Source organism: Bombus flavifrons, chromosome 3 (assembly GCF_040668555.2).
Source record: "Bombus flavifrons isolate JBK064 chromosome 3, iyBomFlav1_principal, whole genome shotgun sequence".
Lineage (NCBI taxonomy): Eukaryota > Metazoa > Arthropoda > Insecta > Hymenoptera > Apidae > Bombus > Bombus flavifrons.
In genome coordinates this window covers 18503396-18523671 of record NC_138444.1, presented here as the reverse complement: position 1 = coordinate 18523671, position 20276 = coordinate 18503396, and the positions used below count along the sequence as shown (strand labels likewise).

Here is a 20276-nt window from a genome sequence, read left to right as displayed (position 1 = left end):
TTGAATCGTAGCTGGAACGTTCGCTTCGTTTGTCTTACTCGTCGAATGTAGTATAGTTTTATCGTTATTTATCGTCGTCTTTACAAAACTGATTCGAAAGACATAGACAGGAGATAAAATACTCTGGACGTTTGTAACAGCTATTCGAAGGAATTCGTTATTGGAAAAGATATTTTGCAGAAGAATCTTTCAGAAAGGGCTCGTCGATGAACCACGAGCAGAACCGAAGGAAAGAAGAAAAGAGAATGGTTAGATCAGAGGATGAAGAACAATCGTCTGGCCTAATCGGCGGATACTCCGCAATTGTTGGACAATTGGTAAATTTTCATGGAAAGTAACGGCAGATGGTTCTCGTTGGTTGACCAGATGAGGTCCTTGAGCGACGTAGGAGTCTGTTTATTCGGACTGTAATCGATTACATTGGAGGTCAGAACGTAGGTGAGTGAAGTCGATAGTCGTTGAAGTCTTCCTCCAAGTTTTTGCGAAGTTGGAAAATTACTTTGCGCGAAAGTTTTTCAGTAAATCGAGATATCTTAGGTCTTCAACTAGAATACCACCTTGACGTAACTATCTCTGAATGGCATATATAGACACATTCAACAGATGCCAGTAGCTGTGAAATTAGATAATTTAGATTCCCTATGGTTCACCTATGGTCCAACGACACCGACAGGAACTTAACCATTACCGAAATAGACAGCAGGACCATTTAGATTTTTCTATTTATATTTCACATACGAAGATACCCACCGTTTTAAAATAATCCAACTCTGCAAACATCCATCAAACTTCGATACCACTGGAACATTTACTCCCCTGCAGCGTGGAACGTCCAAACCCCCACAGAGCAATTCGGCCAGCAAGCCAGGCCAGCCCTAGAAACGCTCCACAATCGACCAGTAAATATCCGCAGGCCCGTAAAACATTGGTCTCCCAAACGCTAGATATATCTTCCGCTACCCAACATATTACCAACCATCGAACAACGAGGACATACCGGTATACGTACGTGTCTGTCCCATGGATCGCGTCGATTAGTAACAGTTTCGGTAATTACAGCTCGAAAAGTAGCATGTATCTCACGTTCGCTCTAATGAATTTCGCGAATGTGCATGGTAGGATAGGTCTCGAGTCTTCTATTATTTGAGAAAGGCGAAGGTGAGAGAGAAATAGAGGGTTGGCTGTCGGACGACGAAAAGCGTTTCCCTCCGTAGCTGCTCGGAAACTTCGCCAGTTTCCTCGAAGAGTGGAGGCTCAACTCGCGTCGCAATGGAGGACGACGCATTGTCTCCTCGACGATCTCTTCTCTATCCCACTTTTCCCTTCTGTTTCCGACTACCGCGACGGAAGGTTCCCCGTCGTGATCGTCAGCGACGATCTCTCTCCAGGAGGAGAAGCTTCGGGATCCCCTTCTCCCTCCACGCTAGCGGTGACGACGGTTTTCGCGCCTCTTGGCACGTTTCACGCTCGCCGCGTAATCCAGACCCTCGTGCTGGAGTGTTCTAGCCCCGCTAAAGCCTGTTCTCCTCTTTCCTCTTTCTCCTTCGTCGCTCACCACCACCTGGTTCTTTATTTCGTCAAGGGTGACCGTGTGGGTGCTTCTTAACACGCGAATCGTGCTCGATTTCGTAACCATCCTCTTCTATCCTTCTGTCTTTCCCTTTCTTTCGCTCTTTTTGTCTCTTTCGGTTTTGTTCTCTTTTATTCTGGATTCGCTGGTCGAAGGAATCAAATTCCGAACCGCATAGACGATTGTCGAGGCTTATAACGTTATATCGTTCGAAAGAGAGCTAAAGCGTAAACCAGGCTTATGACACGCTCAAGGACAGTCGCTTCTTCGGAAGCAGAATTCAGCTTGTTTGTTCCTCCCATTTGGATTTGGAACAATTTATTCGTAGAATAAATAGTTCGGTTCGAAGATTCTACACCGTCTATCGTCGTCTTGTGCCGCAACAGAGGTGTGTTTAAGTATTATTTGGACAGAGCACAGCGACTGGTATATCTGTTTGATCGCGAAAAGTATTGTTCTTCGTTTTAAAAAGTTTCGACGAACTTTTGAGGAGCGTTCTGGTTCTCTAGTTTAGGCAGCAGGAATTCCTTTGACGAGGAGCTTTTCAGAAAACGGATGGGTTTCTTGCCGGTCGTTTTCGTCGCTCTTTGTCAACGCTACCGCATTCTTTTCTTGATTTGCCGTGTTTCTGCACGAACGCCAGCATGGCTTCCGGTTCGACGCGGAAATTGTGCCGTGCGAACGTTCGGTGGTATCTAGGGTACATCGGGAATGAAAAAAATTTACAAACGGTCGTATTGTTTTCGGCATCCAGCTCTCAAGAATTGGCAAAGACAATTAAAACGTATATCGAACACCTGTCAATCGTTTTTCGTATCGTGTGACATTTGTAGTATAAATTACAATTCCTTTTTAATAAAACCAATTCAAGAGAATTTACGTTAGTCTGGAGATGTCGATCTTAACGAGAGTCACGCAGCTGTAACAATTAAAACAACATATAGCGAAGATAATAATTACGACCGATAGTTTCAAGTTTTAATTTCGATCTTCGTTTTCTCTGTTTGAGAAACAAATCGAGGAAGAAAGCAAATTAACACCGAATTGTCTTACCAATGGTTCCTTCGTCCTCGTGCGATATTTACGATCGTTCTCATCCGGTTTTCCCTTCGGCCAGCCAAATTCTTGGTTAGGATTTCCGTTTAATTCACCGAGAGAACCGTTCTGTCGACCGATTCAATCGGTTGAAAGGAGCCGATTGGTTTCCACGAGTAATCCCTGGTCGCGCAGATCGCTGCAATTCCGCGGACGATTGGTCTGGAATTCAGAGGAGGCTTCTTTTCCCTTGATTTTTCCGCTGTTTCTTCGATTCATCCATCGATTTCGTTTCCCTCTCGCCCCTGTATCCCATTTGATAGCATCTAGAAGGCAACAAATTTCTATGAAACCTTCCTGCCTTCTCTAAAAACCTTCCATTTCCGATCTTTAACCATCGCTGTCGTCGTCTTGCGTTCCATTTATGAAAATATTTTATATCAGTGGAAGAAATTTATGGAAATATTAAATATCATACGACGCCATATATCAAATAAAATTGAGCGGTTTTCTAGAGAAAGGACTCGTAGAATGTAAAAGGATAAATCGAGTATAAATAGCGTAGCAACTTTTATTCTAATTTATCCTAATTTTTGAATATTAGCTTGTAATTATAACGACGCTTGAACAAATTTGTTATCTGTACGTTGTATTTTATTCGTTTATTCGTTTATAATATCCAATTGCTTGACTGTCTTTTATCGTACCGAAATAAATATTGCAATTGGTAGAGACATCCTGGTATTTTATTAATTTAATGCATGTAGTTTTGCCAATTAAATAAAGTTCACATGCTATGAAATATTCGAACGTTAGCGCGAGTCTCCGTATTCTTGATAATATTTCAATGTTTTACATCGGACAAGATTAATGGAAATATATGTTGTATATTCGTCGATTTTATCAGCAGTGATCGTTAATCAACCGCGTATCAATTAATTAGAGCGTCCAACTACAAACAAGCCTCGCTTTAAGGGAAGATTCCGTTTTTCTAGGCAAAGGGGAGGAGAATCAAGGGGATGGGTTTCGCTTCGATGACACACCCTCTTCAAGCCGCTCCATAAATTGCAGGGTAATCTTTCCCTTCGGTGAAAAGGAAAAGCCCTGTGCTTTTATCCGCGACAGACGGCTTTCTTGCTGCCTGTTCCGGTTCGACGAGCCGATCGAACAGCTTCCAGCTGTTTAATTAAAATCATTTTAATTGCGAGAATGGAGTCTCTGGTGCTTTCCTTTGAAACTACACCTTGGACGGGCCCTCGGTGATAATGAGGCGATTAAAAGAATCCATTTCATAGCGCTCTGATGCTTCAATGGCGTTGCGCTACTACGCGCGTTTTATAATCTGAAAATTTTACGTCTTGGGTGAAAAGAATTGGAATTTCAAATATCTGATATACTTAGACCTCGATCGTTGAGGCTTAAATTAGAAATTGCAACTTTTATTCATTTATTATTCAACGCCAACTCGTCCGAAACAGCGATCAAAGCCTACAAAATAAAACGTAAACGTTGTAATCGCTCGAATAATTAAATTCTCCTCGAGCTCTGAAGTTCTTTTACCTTGTATCTATATTTCGCAAATATGAAACACCGAAATATAAAGGCATCGACCTTTCTTCCGCGATGTAGTAATTTTCGAGTCGATAATTCCGAAAATCTCGTTTCTTTCGAACTTCGAAGATATCCAGACAGTTCTCGTGAAATAAAAAGAGAAACGGCGGACGAGTAAATAGCAAGGAAGAAGCATCCTTTGAGTCGATTGAACGGGAACGTTAATCAACGCGCTGGCGTGTTTATCTCGTCGGTCTTTTTTCTTGTCGGCGGAAATCGACGTGACGGAAATTGTGTGTTACGAATGGCGAGTTCCGACTGCAGGCCGTTTGAAGCGTCGGATTAATTTTTGGCCGACCAGTGGAGACAAGATCGTGCTTTTTCCAGACGAACAGTCACCGAAAGGCAGACCTAATTTCGTTTACGTGCTCTAATGAAATGAAATCCTTCTTCGCTTTTTCCGGTTTTTTTTACGATGTAGAAGAAAGGGTTCATTTTCTCTGTAACCATTTCCAATAGAGAAATAAACAAGTACGCCTCGAAGTAAATACGTTTAATGAGCTTTCGATCCGAAAAAGTTGTCAATAATTAATTAATCGTCCGTTGTCTTTAACGAAGCGAACAAAAGCATTTTCTATATTTTTCTAATCCGTTAACGCTTTTAGGAGCGGACCTCTTTTTGTCTGTAGAAGAAATTCCTCGCTTTATTTCCTATGTTGTAAATACTTATATCTTGTGGAAGGTAAAGTAGGTTAAGGTTATCGTAACTTATAACTAGTTCAATCCGTCGTTTTATCCTCTAAGCACTTCGCAACCGTACAGAAAATGAAGCGGTGAAGAATCCGTACAATTGTTCGAGTGTACGAAAAACGTAAGAAGTTCTAAATTAACCGGGCGAGGTTTGTTCGATTCGACAAGTGCTCGAGAAGCAATCCAATACGAATACACGAGTGTTTCGAGTACGAGTGGAGGTAAAGGAAAGAAAGGAACGATCGATGGAAACGTTGGATTAATTTCTACTCGGCAGTGGATTGAAAAAAGCAAAAGGAAATTGCAAACCGTTAATAAAATGTTGAAAAAGCGTATTCAAAGGAGAAAAGATTAGGTTGAAATATTTATAAAAGAAATTATCACGTTTTCCTTTGTTATTTATTTCGTTCTATGTAAAATGGTCCATCGTTGCATTTAGTTTATATTAATTCGTCCGGAGCGTCAGATTACAAATGCATTCGATGGTAGGGAACGATTAATTCGCTGGGTTTGCGCGTGCAATTATAACACAGTGTATGCATAATCGTTTAAAATTTGTCATAACTTTCGTTACGGGAGGATGGTTGTTCGTTTAAACGATTGAAACGATGATAAACGATAATATTAATATGGTAATCTGGAGTTAAAAGGTGATGCGTTTGTATTTCTCGTCGACCTATTGAAATTTGCATATTCTATGCAAACATATCGCACAACATATCGTAGGTAGATATGACAAATACTTAAAGTTCCACAGAAAATGAAATTCTACCGAAAGTCTATCTTCGAATTTGAAACATTCGAGATTCTAGTCGCCGTTCGTTCGTTTTCGTTATTTTCTTTAATTATTAATTTCAAGTATTCGCAACTCCCCATCAAAGAGAAAAGAAGTAAAACGAGAAGAATAAAACGAACGGAAGATAAATACAGCGAATGAAAGAAGTAGATATAACGGAATAAATAGGGATAAATAAAATTTAGAAAGTTAAATAAATATGCCAGAAAAGAATAGATACTGTAGTATCGTGGAAATTAAGATATAAATTTTTTCCCGATTACTTACAATTTATTAATAGTGAATTAAATATACAAGTATTAATAGGACAGAAAACGATGTTTGTTTAACTGAAACTAAATGCGATACTCGTATCTATCTCAAATAACTTTACAGTTATTTTGCAACTCTCGTCACAACGAATCTAACACTCTCTCTCTCTCTCTCTCTCTCTCTCTCTCTCTCTCTCTCTCTCTCTCTCTCTCTCTCTCACACACACACACACACACACACACACACACACACACTAGCAACTCTAACAACTCTACAACATTGACAACTCGATCAACTCTCTCAACTCTACTCTTCGATGTCTCGATCAACTCTGATTCTCGCAACACACTCTGACCTCTCGGTCGCCCCTCCTTGAAAACCGCAACCGTCCTTCTGCTCTAACGTTGTTTATCGTTTTTCTCATACCTCTGCAAGAACTAGTCACATAGGCGATCTTAAATGTAAACGAATTTTCTATTTTCGGCCGATCTATAATTAAACTCCTTTACGATATTACAGTACAATAAGCGAACAAAGATTAATAGAATAAACTATACGAAGAATGAACGAAATAACAAATTTAAATAAACGAATAAAACTGATAGTTAAAGAGGAACAAAACGGAAGAAAAGAAGCAACAAAAATATAGAACAATCTTAAAACTGTGTCCAGTTTGAAGATTGTTGAGATTGAGGTTGACTGATCGAAGAACGAGTGGATGAATTTGTAATAGAAAAGTATATTGAAATAATTAAAGGTATACAGCGACGAGCAAAACTGTAAACACACTGCGCTGATTTTATGTAAAAGGCGATACTACGACTAATTTTTCAAGTGATCGGTAAAGTTTAGGTAACAGTAACTACAAGCTACGTCTGATTAACGAAATGTGATAGTTCATTTTCATTAACGTTAATAATGTACAGAATATTTTATAATAATTGTGTTTTGAAACAATGTTTACAGTTTAGCACGTTTCGTCAGAAACGTTTACGATAGCGTGTAAATGTCAAGGAAACGAAGAACTGTCAATAAGCACTGATCGTCCACTGTTTCGCAGTCAACTGTTCCACGCCATCGTTAGATTACTTTTCAGTTTGATATGCTTAATCCAAGATGAAGCCACTTAGTGAAGATAAAAAGGACAGTATTATTTGTTTGTGTGGTAAAGGTTTGTCGTTGCGGCAAATTGCAGAGAAACGTGGTGTCGGTCGTACGATAGTTGCAAGAATAAGAAAAAAGTATGTTGGTGCACCAATTTCTTCGCAAAACGGTAGACCGCGACTTATTTCGGATAGAGCAGCACGTGAAATCGCACACTGTATTCGGTCGGATAGTTAGAAAAGTGTGTTTACACTTTTGCTCGTCACTATAAGTATAAGTTTCAGATCCTTACTCTCGTAGTGTTATTAAACAATGGAATGATAGGGAACACTCGTGTATTTATAGCAAAAGGACATTACCAAAAAAGTTAACCTTATAGCTTTGGCTAGTAGAGGCTACGGGGAACACAAATAGAAATTTGTTTATTAGTCCCTTTGTTTTTAGACTTTGCAACCCAAAACATAATGTACGTTCAAGGGTACAATAATATGTACCTCTTCTTATTTAGAATATTTCTGCGTAATAGCAGTCTGCAGGTCACGGATATACATAAATAAAGATGTAGAGTGTTTCACGAAGTAGTTACTTCGACAAAGATAAATAAATATATTGAAAGTCACGTTTTGACCTGCCCTGTTGCAAGAATCAATTTCCCTCTCTCGTAACACGCTGAAACTGCGGTCGCGTAGCTCTTCAACGTTTTACCAAGCGAAATATAATCCTTGAAAATCCAGACTTCGGTTTTGAAGCGGGGCCAAGAGGATGGACTGCTGTCCGACGAGAACGCTCGAGGCGTTTCCATCCGACGCGACGTGAAGTGCCGTCGCATCTCTGTCACGGGACGGAGAGGATAATCATGGCCGGCTGTCCGGCTTTTATTGTGATTTACGCGATTGGCGCGATACCGACCGGCTTTATTTTCGGTCGGTCAGCCACCATCGGTACCCTGGCCGCTGTGCCAATTTGTAATTAATTACGAAACAATCGCGTCACTATTTAAAGATTATAATAACGGGATCACCGCAAACGGTTGGAACGCGCCGGGCATCCCTTATCACCTCTATTTCTGTCGTTGTGATTTTCTATCGCGATACACGATTTCATACGTACGCGGTTATTTAGATCACGCGTCTCAAACGCTATACCATATCCCATCTTGTACGTTCTACGTCGTATCCTGCATCGTGTATCCCAAAACCAATACTCCATTTTCCGTAACTACTAAGGCAAACGTATTCAAAAGTTGCGCGTTACACCTCGCCATCTCCATCCCACGCTATTCGCATATCCTACATCCAATATCCAGAATCTAATACCCATTATTCCATATGCATTATTTCAGGCCCGTTCCACGGTTCACGACGTTCCATCCCACATTCCATATTTCATACACCTTATCTCATACCGTGTACCCCATAACTAGTATAGCTAACTCGTGTACATATTTCATCTTACTTGCCACACTAAGGCTCTCCATTCCATATCTCATGCCCAATTCATATTCTCTTTTTCATATTCTATAACCCACATCCAGTATCCCTGGAAAATATCTTCCGCATCGCATACTCGTCTTACGTCTGACACGGAATTATCGAACTGGTATGTGGAAAACGGGATGTGGGACTGAAGATAATGGGTGGAAAATCTAAGGAATGGAGTAATGGAATGAAATAGGGAAGATTGGATGTGGGATGTTGGTATCGGATTTTGTATATATGACATCCATGGATATGGAGAATTAGAGAATAGAATTCAGGATACGAGACGAGTAGAATACATATATTCTTGATATTTGTTATTTTCTAACAGTTTCCTAAACAGTTTCTGTAGATTTCAGATCAGGAAATTGTACACGTCAACTGCTAATTCTTGGAAATTGTTTCTATAAATTGGAAAGCTAGTTCAAACGTAATCACAAGCCAGTATCCTAACGTCCATGAACGTTTGTTAAAAAATCCCAACGAAAATTTATCGTTAGTTTAAAACAAACGCTCATTCAGCTGTCTCGCGTGCAAACGTTCGTTGTACCTGTCGTACACGCTCCGTACGTGCCGTAACGAAACTTCGTCCGCGTTCAGATCGTTCTTCGACGATTCAATTCGATTTCCTCGAACATTCCACTAGCTATGAATCATACTGCGAGATCAACTCGAGCTTCGGCGAATTGTAGAGAATTACGTGATTGGTCGCTTGGAGAGACGAAGTTGGTTTATTTCTGCACAAGTTTGGATTTACATAGCGAGGTGGTTGATTCAGGTTGCAAGGAATATACAAGGCTGAAGGGACGTGATTTATCGTTGTTGTGAGAAGGTGAACGATCGTTTGATCACGGTAAAGAGGTGTGTCGAATGACAGTGTGTAGACTCGACGATGAATTAACGAGCGATCGATTAATCAGGATATAAGGATCGAGACAGAGTCCAAGTTACTTTCTACCACAGCCTGCCGATCAATCAGCATAAAATTATTTTTAAACGAATGCTTTTACGTGCCATTATCGCCAAACTTTATGTGCAAATCGTCTGTCGCGTGTCATAATATTATTTTAATTGCGTGAATTCGATCGTTCTAAACATTTTTATTTCGACTCGTCGTAATTCTTAGACTTTCCACGCTTTACAGAATACCAAGGCTAAGGAATATTTCGACGTATCTTACGTAATAAGTCGAAATCTTTCGAGCAAAATAATCGGTTCCCAAAACTGTTAAATTGATGGAACCAATTAATTCGACTATTTAATCAAGGATTAGTTGCGCGATTTATGTACAAAACATTGTCGTAATTTAAACAGGACTTTCCATAAAGGTAAATTTAATTAGAAGGTGATGCTTGCTTATTTACAGGCCTGCGGAAAGTGTACCCTTACTACTTCACCTTCACCACGTTCACGAAAGGAAGATGGGTGGGCGAGAAGATTCTCGAGGTATTCGCCAGAGAATTTCGAGCGCATCCGGCAGAAGAATACGAACGTTGCATTCGTGCAGGCACTTTGACGGTGAACTATCAAAAAGTGGACGTCGATTACAGATTACGGCACAACGATCTGCTGGCCAACGTCGTCCATAGGTAAAAAAACTTCGTACCTTCCACTTTGTTGCCCGTTGATTGGAAAATTGATCGTTAAAAATAGTATCGAATTATCGGGAATATTCTCGAGACATAATTATTTTATTATCGCTCATAAGCTTGTAATTTCTGAATGGCGATCAAACACGACAGTATCCTCGTAGAATTTCTCTCTAAACGATAAAATAGTCAACTATAATCCGTTGCTTCTAGCATATGCTAGTCGATGTGATTTCATTCGGACATCGTCGTTGTTGAATAGAACAAGAAACATTTGCGTCAAATTCTATTTAACGGAGGATGATAGATCGAAAGAAACGCAGAGGAAAGATAACAAAAAGCAGGGATCCCTGTCCGAAGTGACTTACGTTACTCGTCGTTTGAAACGCGGCAATTGTACAGGACGATTCTGTAAACTGGGACGAGATAAAACTCTTTTCCGAGCGGAACAGGAGGGGGAGGGATTGAATGGCTTAACGAGCACTATTTTTCTATGCTTCCAGACTTTCCTCGAATGCAACTCGCACGTTCCTTTTCTTCTTCGTCGTCTTTTTTCTTGCGTGATATTATGTATCCCTTAATGAATCCCTTTTAATGGCATCCCCTCGTTATTCTACAAGCTGTTGAATAGTTCGCGAAAACGATAACGACGTATTCGGAGAAGTTTATGAAAATATACAAAACTACGTTTATCAAACGTCCGACGACCAGTTTCATTTTCATTAAAGATTCGAAAGTCTGGCACGTTTTACTTTCATTGCGGATTCAAAGCTCCGAGATATTTTATTTTCGTTACAAACTTAGGAATCTTTCACGCGAATCGTATCAAAAATAATAAAAAATTTAAAGATTGATCTTGTCAGAGATTAAAACTCTAAGATATTTTACATACAGAGATCGGAAATATCCTGTACTGTATCGTAGTCGAGATCGATCGCTGCGTAAAAAATTCTATCAAAATGATTCGTATCGATATAATCTGTAACTCTGTATAATCTGTAACTATAATCTGTGCACGAAGAAAACAGCTTCGGTCTTCAGCTCTGAAATCAAAGATAAATTCCTTCCATCTCCATTGACAGACCTCTTCCGCTCCCTCGTTCTTCCAACGATCAGGAGAAAATCAGAATTACGCGGAAATATCTTTACATTTCATTTCCAGTTCCTGTCGTCTGAAAATTCGTAGATCCGTCTGCTCCCCCTAATAACCGAAAGTCGAACGATCTTCCCAGCCAATAATCCCGAAAGAAGGTATTATCCTATCTTGACTGAAATCGGTGGCAAACCGTCACCGGATGAAAGAACAAGAACGGAAATCGCAGGCACGAGTGTTCCCAAGTGCGAATAACAAGAAACCGGCGCGTTATCCTCACGTTCACGGTGGAACCGCAGGGTGGAGTGTCCCGCGATATCCTTGGCACGGATATAAAGGAATCTGTGCCTCGCTGTTAAACGCGCCATCGCTCAACCAGGTTCCTATTATCAGCACGGTTATCGTGTGCCACGAGATTGCGATTCTTGCAGCGGTGTTTGAATTTCAAGGACAGCCGTGAAAAAGAGAAACAGCAGAGAGAAGAAAGATTCGGTCGGTGGACACGTTTTTACATATACGGCTATGTACAAAAATATCGAGAACAGTCGGTTAATTTTGGCGAAACGTATAATTGAATTTTGAGATTATGCGTAAAATTTGTACTATTTGTAATATCGTTTCTGATACTGGATACGAAAAAATATTGAGACAAAAATTTTCTACAAGATGCGATTCAATTATGAAATTAGGCGCTACATATCTATGTAAAATCCGTAGATCTGTTGAAAAATTAATTTGATATTTGACGAAGGTTATACGGATATTAAGTCAATCGTACGTGACTGCACGAAATCCAAGGCTGAGGATTTTTTTATTGTAAAACGAACCGAGAGAAGGATCACGAAATTTCGTCAACGTCAACGTTTCAAGAGATATCAGCTAAGATAATCCACGACAAACAGCAAGAGAAATATCGTTCGAAATAAAAGTGAACCATTCCGCCACTATTCGTCGTTTTATTTATGTAGAAGAAGCGAAGCAATTGGACAACTGAGTGATTTAAGCGATATACACAAGTCATATAGAAAACCTTGGAGAAATAAAACAACAAATATACGTACTTCAAAGAAATACGTAGAATCCATGTTTGGGACGTATCGTCGATTACGAGAAAAAGATAGACTTTGTACGATTATAGAAATTATGGCGAATTACGAGACAAATTACTTTACTTTGATTCAAACATCCTTCTGACTCGAATAACCCTACCTTACTTTATTTGCACAAACATTCGCGGTCTATCTATGGTCCATTAAAAATAGCGATTCGAGTTTGCGTTGCGATCGAGAAGGAAGAGAAAGTGAGAAATTGGGTGGAGATCGCGAGCTGTTTCGTTCCGAAGATAATTGTATTCGATAAGTGTCCCGATTTTGAATAGACGTTCCACACATCGACCTGCTTCCATGTTGGACTCGTTTCTATAGAGATCTTTAATGATGCTTTTAATGATACATCTCTTCGGTCTTGAATATCAATTTTTAAGCGCGTTGCCGCTAATTACCTGACTCGCTGACCGACTTACAAACGTATTAAAAATTTTTCCGTGAAAATAACCTTCTCGTTCTACGTCCTCGTTTATACAATTCTTACATATTGTTTCGCTGTTTGGTCTTTAAACGATCTTTAAAGCACGATCTAAACAGCGCGGAAGAAATCATTTCGTTGATAAAAATTTGTTCAATTTCGAACATTCGAGGTTCGTGCATTTCTACTTCTTTTAGATGTTATCTTCGAAGTTTCTACGTAAATGTTAATCGATTCCAGCTTCATAAGCATAATATTATCTACTTATTATTCTTGGAACATATCCAATTTTCTTTTCATCCAACACTGCAAGAATATGCTCGAACATGCTCGAATATGCAAATATCATTCCGTGTACATGCAAATTAATTCGATATACAGATCAGATCGATTAGCAAGAATTAAATAGCGATAAATCGAATAATAAGAGAATCATCGCCGCTTCTCTGAAAAATGGCTCTTATGTAGAATCGTGTTCTTCTCGTCCATTAGGATCCATCCATTTTCTTGGGATCAATGAATCTTTTTACGACCAACTCATCGAACGAAATAATTCGAAAAATAGTTTCGACGTTTCGAGAATTTACGAGCTTACGATATTTGTTTGTCGTTTCTATCCTCCTTGTGCCGTATCATTTCCTTGGTGAACGGAAACGCGGCCAATTAACTCGTCCGTCGAATAAAAAAGTTTCCTCGAGGTCGCCTCGTGTTTCATTCTTCCATCTAGAATATTAACCTTCGTTCTTTTATTAACCGTCTGATTTGCATCTAAATCGCGTGACATTGAATTTATTTCATCGACTACGTGGATTCCTTTCCTCGGTCACGCATAATATTCAGGCCAGTGGCGCGAAACCGAGCGCGTTCGCTGCCTCGTGTGCAACGCCTGCCATTTTAATCGCTAGGCGAGAAGCCACATGGTACGCCCGCGGCGTAGAAATCGCGCTCGGATCGCGACTGCTTCTCGCAATTGCACAAAAGGCCTCCTCGATCAACAGGAAAGCCGTTCCTCGCGGGTGAAGGTCTCGAGAATAGATGATTCGGGTCAGCCTGTTACTCGTCGCGGACAATAAGACGCGGATACTGACGTCACTCTCGATGGAAAGATCGTTTTCGAACGATAAGCGCTGTTAATTGCCGTGGCATTCTTGGATTAATTGCCCGATGCCGAGGCCGCCATTCTCTGTTACTCGGTGCGAGATTCTTTGGAAAAAGTCCCGATATTGTCGTCCGGATGTTTCTATGCTACTTAGAATTCATCGTAGGATCGTTCGTTTCGTCTGACATCGCTTGATTTTAAAAGTGATTTTCTTTGAATTACGATCGTTTGTATTTACGATGATTTACGTTCAGTTTCACATTTGTCGGTAGCGAGAGTGGTTAAGGCGTTAAAATTGAAAGTCTCTTCTACGATAAATTTGCCAACGATCGAGTAGATACGTTTTATCGGTACAGAATTATCGATGCGTGTCTCTCGGCTCGCCGAAGCTGAATTTTTGAAGAACACTATGCTGTACCGACAGATTCGCGAAACTCGCGACTCAACGTTCTCGAGTTAATGCTCTTTGCTCGATGCTTGCAGAAACTTGATATTGCCCGACGAGTTAATGCTATCTGGTCGCTTAATCTCCGTTCGGCAACTTGGTCGTTTCAAAATCCTCGTGCAACGAGGCAACTTCTAATTTCGCTCGTCACTTTCGCAAGCGAAGAAAAGTGGTGAAAAAGTTTAACAGGTTTTCTTTGTGGATGGATTTGGTCGTGAAAGAACGTCTTACGAGCTGCGGATGGAACATCATGGAATTTTCGTAGAAGGACTGTAGTGTGAAATCGTACGGTTAATCGGACTTGAAAGCGCGCGAGTTTTAATCGTCAAAGCATAAATCCGGAAAGATCCGAAAGGAGGCAAGCAAGATGCTTTTGAACAAAGAAAATCAATTACTTACGCGTATCTTTGCGCAAAATGTATCTACATATTTTATATTCTTGACTGCATTTTTTTCCCTCGTTCTAACCACGCTGCCCGTAACTTGGAATTTATCACTGCAATAAATATTCGCAATTGTATCGTGAATTTCAAGTAGAAGCCAGTTCGTACAAGGAATAGTGAAACATCGGGTTGAGGACCAAAGTTTCGTGGATCGCGTACCAAGAGGGTAGCGTTAATTCCGTCCATTTACGGACGAATTTCGTTTGCTCCCCGGAGGGAAAGGAACAGAGCGAGCTACAGGTGCAAGATCAGGCGGAACGTCAACTGCGCTTTAATCACGTTTCGAGTGTTCCTCGAGCAGTTTATTAGAGCTCGGCTTTTCCACGCTTATTATTCCGTACGATGTTTAACGAGCAAGCGTTTCAGCTCTGTCTTCCACTCGCGTTCCGACTGTATCAGCGACAAAGTACTTTTTAATGTCGGATGACTACGTTGGAATACATATTTTTCATTTAAATGCATATAACTATGACGCTGCTGGATGAATAATCGCAAGGTTATCGTATTTTACTGTTTCTACGTTCTCTGCGTTCAGCATTTCATAAAATTTTTGATTTCGTATTGTTATTTGAGATAGTCAAATATTTGGCTAATAAATTAACGATAACGTTATTTTATGTGGATGATTGAAATAACGGATGAACGATAAACAAATAACGTACGAACATGGTCAATACATTTGATTCGACCATTAAAACGAAGGAAAATAACAATATTTTAAAAAGTGTCGTGAAAGGTATCGTAAAAAAGTACTCGAGGATATCTAGGTTAATATCGACTAACTTTTATACGAAACTCGTTTATCCTTGAATACGCTTGTCGTTTTTCGAAAAAAGGATTACGGTTAGCTCGATAAAATCAACGTGCTTAACATGTAGAAATCGAACGTATGGTAGATACATTTTTCAAATTGTCTGAAAATTTTCTTCGAATTTCTCTTAAAGAAGGAGAAGTTCATAAAATGGTATAAACATAATTCGACGCGTGGCGTTTACATGTTTTCCGACTAGATACCGGGATAACAGTGACTCGAATTTACTATCCCGCGACTCGTAAATTGGATTGACCCCATAAACGTGCCCCTACTCTCTACATTTGCATGCTTTTATCAGAATCTATTGCTCGAACGGAATCAGTTTCGTTCAACTAGATGCGTCCTCTACCATTTAACGAACAATTCCATCGACAATCCATACTTCTTTCCACCGACACGTACTTGTACCGATCGCATTCCTTTACGCAATTTTTCCTTCTTCTCCCTCCAATTTTTCAACATTCGAACATCTCTACCGTCGAGCGTTTTAATTTTTGTATCTTTTAACATTTTCTCAAATTTCGAATTCTCTAAATTTTCGAATTCTTGAAACTTGAAACTATCATTGACGTTTTCCTGTCGTCTAAACGCAAAAAGTGTACGTCAACAGGGAAATATCAACCCCTCAACAATGTCCTCTCATGTTGTCGCAGACTCGATTAAAAACAGCGAGGATCCCGAGATGCCGCTGTCTGCCTGTATTCCCAGAGAATTTGCATTTCATGAGAACACCGAATTAGTTTCCGCATGCATTAGTCGGCTATTGGATGGACACACGATATTGTAAGACGAGACACGGGCCAGAAGCCCTGGAGGATCAGCTCGAAAATTGCAGAAAGATTAATTGTTCGTTGACCGAATTTATTTATGCTCGTCCCGATGATAAATTGTTCCTGTCACCTGTCCCGCTAGAGATTCTTTTCAAAGACATCTCGATTTGTTGTTGAGAAAAATTTAACAGAGTCTTTATGGGAACGGAGACTATATTTAATTTAATTTAATTTAATTTATTGATCTAACGGGTAACAATAAAAGATTAGATCACAATTTGCACGCAATATTAATGATTACTCTATGTGTAGTCAGATCGAAGATGAGGAGAGTATATGTTATGCCGTGTGCTTTAACATGCTGTAACAAGTGGAAATTGAAAATTCTATATAAAACTTTTGCGTAAAAGTTGACAAATGTTGACGGTAAAAATTGATAGAAACATCGAGATAGAACGATTAAAAATTCGCATAAGCTGCTCGTTATCGTTCCGGTTCACAGTCAATAGGATTCAGATGGTCGACACGTTCGTTGATAATAAAATTAAATGTCGAGCCTTTAATCTTGCGGAGCGCGATTCGACGAAATCGGCAAGCGCCAGAAATATCGATGGATTCCGGCGTAATATTTGCGGATCCATCGAAGTTGGAATTTCCAGTTTATAACGGGGCGACGCTTTTCCAATACGGATCGTGCGATTTCGTTCGAATGGCTTTCATAATTTACACGCGTACGCACGCGTACGTATATACATGTAGGATCGAAAAGACGGCGGTTCTACACGAAGAAACGAGTCAAAAGCATAAACCAGAATATTTCGATAGCAGGCTTCGCTTTCTAAAAAGTCGGTTTTAACTTCTTTCCATTTGTACGTGCGTGTATGCCTAATTTATATTTCATCGAAGCGTAATTCCAAGGTAGAATGGCCAATTATCTCTGTCAGTCTTATTAAAATATTTTCCAATCTCTTATTCGTTCTGTCGAATAACGGAGAACTTGAAACAAAATATACGATAAATTCAATCGCTCTAGAAACCGACGTTCTTAAAATTATTTTCCTATTAATTGATAATAGTACGAAAGAAATTTCTTCGAATCGTCTTAAAAGCGTTTCAATGGTTTCTTACATTTTTATGAATATTTTTTATTACCATTTTTGTGCTTTATTTCATCAGATACTTGAACGACCTTTTGTTTTAATTACCGCATGTTTTAATCGAACGCTTCCTGCATATGCATACTGTGTATCATTTGAAAATGGACGTACGAAGGGACAAGTATTTCGGGTAGAAAATAAAAAACACGCGGTAAAAGTAAAATTATGTCGGGACCAGTGATTGAACGTTTCTGTTTCAAAATCCTCTTTGGAGCATGCATTTTATGGGACGACGCGACAGCTGATTCGCACCGGTTGGTCGAATAGAGAAAAGTTTTCATGGTCTCGTGGCTATCGATCCATGTCAACTTCAAATTCATTTTTTTACCTATGTATGCGTATACAAGCTTCTCTGGTGGTCCAATATTTAACGTCCATTATTATCTCGCCAGACGGTTCTTAAATTTCTCGTACCATATTTTTCCCTCCCCTCGTCGAATTTTTCCGTCTTTCCGTTTCTCTCCGCGATTATCGAACATTACGATCCAATCGATTCGCAATTTGAAATGTCCTGAATAATTACCTTGCTTTTGTTCTATCGTTAAATGCGCAATTGCAAAATTCGAGAACCTGGAAAACCTACGAAATCTCTCAAACCGTGATCGATACTCCACCTAAAATTATCTCCCCTTGAATTCGCCGCAATTATTCGATTATTCCAGTTTACGAGTTACCGTTTCGAAACTCCTGCCGAAACTTGTTTCAAAACTTGTTCCTCCTCGGAGCTGAATTCCTTTAGTCTTCAGATTACAACAAAATCTTGGATGCAAAAGGAGGCAAGAGAGAGAGAGAGAGAGAGAGAGAGAGGTGACGTAACAGCTTGCTTAACGAAGCTGGTTGGCGTTGGTTAATCCTCAAAGATAGAGGGTTACCGGCATGCACTGGCGTCGTTGGTCCGCTGGTAAGTCGAACTGAGTGGCAAGGGATGGGTCGAGCGTGTTGCGGGTCGAGGACGAAGCTGAAGCTCGGTGACAGGTTGATTTATTAGCTCGGACCGGGTGCACGATGATATCTGCAAGGATCGCAAGTCGCTTGTTTTTCGAGCTACACGGTATCTGTTACTCGCGAAGAAGCAAGAGCCTGATAGGTAGACCTGGTGCGAGATCGTAGATATCGACCCTTCTGAGTTTCGACCTTTTGCACACGCAGCCGTTCACGCATCACTCGTCTAGGGGATCGATCTTCGTTCTAGTAACTTGCTGCTCTCGTCCTGAATCGAGTTAAGCCTGGGGTGTATTTAACGCTGGAATTGAAATTTTCCGAATAACGGAAGCGCCAAGGGTTTACAGGCTTCCGTGTAATTTTCCTGCTTCGATACCTCCGATAGGAAATTTAAGCAGCAGCAAAATTAGAAAAATCTCCAAGGTTTTGTATACTGGAATTTTGTCCAGTTTTATGGTTGAGCGTCAAACAACTACGTCGAGTCTACTACGTTCTTCGAACCATCGTCGATTGAATCGTATTTTTCTATCGGTGAAAAGCTTCTTAAATTTGGGGAAAATATAAAAGAATTATTGCTCGTCGATTATATTACGATCGCTGGTATGTTCTCTATATTAACTCGGGTACCACGTTACATATCACGGGCGTGTCTCGTATTTTCTCATTCACGCGCTGTCATAAAGCAAGGAAGCAGTTGATCGCGTCATCGTCGCACAAAGATTGCTCGTCAGTACCTTCGCGATTCCTCGACGAACAGGAGAAAATCAACGAGTACGAACAGATACGCCGTTCACAAAGGGACTCGACACTGAAAGACGAAGAGTTTCTTCTTTTCTTTTCCGTCCTTTCGCTCCTTTTCTTTCCCCTTTCTTCTCTTCCTTTCTTCTTTCCTTTTTTTTTTTTTTTTTCAAACGTTAAAAAATATCCCAAAGCTCGTTTCGTGCTTGTTCCGTAACGGTTTCCCCGCACCCGTTCCGGTCAAGTCGCTTTTGTGCCATGTTCCTTCGATTTGCAGAGTATTCCGTGGGAACTCCGGCCTCATTGTCCCGTCTACGTTTCTCTGTTCGTTGTACGCCGCGAAAATGGAGGAACGAGCGCGCGCGGACTCAATGTATCGTGCCTCCATCGGCACTACAAAAGGAAATGACCGAGAAAGGACGGATTGGGAAGAATGAAATCGCGGATTTCGCTTCGAATCGGCCCCCTTCCCTCCCCGCTTGTTTCAAAATTGCGCGTTTTGTTCGCCGAGAGACGTTTGTCCCGTGACGATTTTTTAAAACGGTCATTGTTTGTCCGACAAACGTCGAAAGAATGGCTTCGGATTGGCTGATACTCGTAGATATATTGCTGCTCGGATTCATAATAATTGGTGGCTTTCTTTCTTATCGTATATATTATTATTGCTTCAAATTATACAATTATCTATCATTTGTGTAAGTCGAGGGTGCAATTCGACGAAAAGCTAGGTACTTTCGTAACGTTACTCGAGTCTATTTACGCGACCAATTTTCATCCATCTTCGATTACATTCCTCTTCATTTATACCAACTAATATTAATTATTATCGATATCTCAATATCACCTGACAACGTACGATATTCTAATTATTACGTGTAATTATTGGAATTAACGCGCGGTACAAACGCGTGCGTAAAAAAGGAAAACGAAAGACCTACAGAGGAGAAAATGAAAACATGGTAATCCGAAAAGGTTACAGAGAATGAAACTTTGTAAAAATAAAATTCTAAAAAGAGTCGACGTATCCCTCGCGTGGAAAAGTACTGGACGGAGAAAGAACCGGAAGAGAGCTGTAAAAACACGCGTAAAAGCCGTGCCTTAAATGAGATAACGAATGAAAGTTGAC

The 20276-nt window shown here is 40.2% G+C and overlaps 1 protein-coding gene across 4 annotated transcripts in view; it reads left to right on the top strand.

Annotated features, from left to right (window-relative positions):
• Positions 1–20276, top strand: part of LOC138178199 (pseudouridylate synthase RPUSD2) — a 178061-nt gene that overhangs the window by 136440 nt on the left and 21345 nt on the right. For all 4 annotated transcript variants that reach the window (XM_069109780.1, XM_069109781.1, XM_069109779.1 and 1 more), the window contains one exon: positions 9903–10125. In XM_069109780.1, the coding sequence (XP_068965881.1) occupies positions 9903–10125 (223 nt within the window). The remainder of the gene's footprint in view (positions 1–9902; positions 10126–20276) is intronic.